Genomic DNA, 2,368 nt, shown 5'->3' with positions numbered 1-2,368 from the left:
GTTCGAGCAGGTCGCCTTACCATGAAAATTGGTGACGAGACGGTGGAATTCACTCTAGACAAAACCCTCAAGCAACCGTCATCTACAGAATCTGCTTGTTTCATTGATATCCTGGGACCTCTAGCCGAAAAGGTAATACACCAATTTCATCGTGATGATCCTTTAGCACTAAATCTTCTTTCGCAGGATAGCATCTACGCCGCTATAGACTAGATGTGGATCTACGGACACATTTTAGAGCATGATGAATTTCTAGGAAATCTCGAATTAGACACGATCGTGTCATTGGCGTGTCAACTCCTCGGATAGTTCCGAAAAATAACCCGATCGCGTCTCTTTTCCGAAAAACAACCCGATCGCGTCTCTCAGTCAACACGATCGTGTCATGGTGCTTCAACACCCGACAAATTTCAGCAATCTCACCCGATCGTGTCTGTTGCGATACACGATCGTGTCGCTCTCCCTGCTCAACACCACAGATCGCGTCTCCAGACATCACCCGATCGTGTCACACCTCAGATACCCTACCTAGTCCAACTTCCATGCACACCAACCCTCTAGCCTCCACCGACCCCGGTATGTCTTTCGATCCCTTGACTGGCTCTATCTTTAGAGTCCTAACCTCTCCCAGGTCCGATGATTGGAATCCAGACTGTGCACCGGATCTTGAATTGAAACCTCTTCCGAAAGGACTCCAGTATGAATACCTTGGTCCCTAATCCACATACCCGGTTATTATTAACGCTGACTTGGATTCCTCCCAAGTCGATCTCTTGCTAGCAACTCTGCGCAAATATAGAAAAGTGATAGGATACACGATCGGTGATATCAAAGGCATCAGTCCATCTTTGTGTATGCATCAGATTCATCTTGAAGATGAGACGAAAACTTCCATTGAACATCAACGTCGCCTCAACCCAAAGCTTCAAGAGGTCGTCAAGAAAGAAGTTATGAAGCTTCTAGACGCAGGTATCATCTTTTCTATCTCCGATACCTCTTGGGTTAGTCCTGTGCAGGTGGTACCAAAGAGAGGCGGGATGACAGTCATTAAAAACGATCGGAACGAATTAATACCGACAAGGACTGTCACAGGATGGCGTATGTGCATTGATTACAGAAAACTTAATGCCAATACAAGGAAGGATCATTTTCCACTACCATTCATCGATCAGATGCTCGAGCGACTTGCTCTACATTCATACTTATGCTTCCTCGATGGGTACTCAGGTTTTTTTTTAGATCCCTATACATCCCTCTGATCAGGAAAAGACTACTTTTACCTGCCCATATGGTACATTTGCTTATCGACGTATGCCTTTTGGACTTTGTAACGCCCCTGGCACTTTTCAGCGTTGCATGATGGCTATCTTCTCGGATGTCATCGAGGACATTATGGAGGTGTTCATGGATGATTTCTCTGTCCATGGGCCCTCCTTTGATGTGTGTCTGATGAACCTTTCTCGAGTATTAGACAGATGCTCACAGGCTAATTTTGTACTCAACTGGGAGAAATGCCACTTTATGGTTCGTGAGGGCATCGTTCTGGGACACAAAATTTCAGAAAGAGGAATCGAAGCCGACAGAGCCAAGATCGAAGTAATCGAGAAACTGCCTCCACCTTGCAATGTCAAAAGCATCCGCAGTTTCCTCGGCCATGCGGGTTTCTACCGGCGATTCATTAAGGACTTCTCAAAGATCTCCAAACCCCTCACTGACCTTCTCTGCAAGGAAGCTACATTCGATTATACAGCTGACTGCGACGTTGCATTCCAGACCTTGAAGACAGCCCTGACATCTGCTCCCATCATTCAACCGCCAGATTGGGATCTACCATTTGAGATCATGTGTGACGCCAGTGATTATGCCGTTGGTGTTGGGGTTTCCTGGGATCTCATGAGCGAATCTAATTCCTAAGAGATCGATTCTAGGGTTTGCGCATAGGATATAAAATAAAAATTTAATAAACCCTAGAACCATGCTTCTAATGAATCGTAGAAACGTTAGAACGCTTACCTCAATCGATCTGGGGCCTGTATCAATCGAAGAGAGCGTCCGATCACTTAGGGAGGAAGATTACCTCGCCCTCTACACGTATCCACACCTCGGGATGGATTCTAACGATTGGAACTTGTCTGCTAGGACTCGAATCTTTATTCGGTTTTTGCACTTCGAGAAAACGAGACTTAGAACTTGTTGAGCTTTTTGGATCTCACCAAAAACTCTCCAAGAACTGCAAAAGTCGGCTGCTCAAAGTCTCATTCCTGATTAGGGTTTTAATCTCCTTCTTATAAAGTGATTTTACCCTAATTTCGGTTCAATTACGAAAATACCCCGAGCCCAGAACGGACGGTCCAGAAATGCACGTGGA

General features: G+C 45.5%; 1 protein-coding gene across 1 annotated transcript in view; it reads left to right on the top strand.

Moving 5' to 3' along the window:
- The window catches only part of LOC109116428, a 15,975-nt gene that overhangs the window by 5,252 nt on the left and 8,355 nt on the right, over positions 1-2,368 (top strand). The window contains 3 exon segments of the mRNA XM_019201823.1: positions 11-132; positions 864-1,238; positions 1,240-1,870. Of these exon segments, the coding sequence (XP_019057368.1) occupies positions 11-132; positions 864-1,238; positions 1,240-1,870 (1,128 nt within the window).

This window comes from Tarenaya hassleriana, unplaced genomic scaffold, assembly GCF_000463585.1.
Source record: "Tarenaya hassleriana unplaced genomic scaffold, ASM46358v1 Cleome13, whole genome shotgun sequence".
In the NCBI taxonomy this organism is placed as follows: Eukaryota; Viridiplantae; Streptophyta; class Magnoliopsida; order Brassicales; family Cleomaceae; genus Tarenaya; species Tarenaya hassleriana.
The sequence above is the reverse complement of the archived record's forward strand: the minus strand, read 5'-3'. Positions and strand labels throughout refer to the sequence as shown.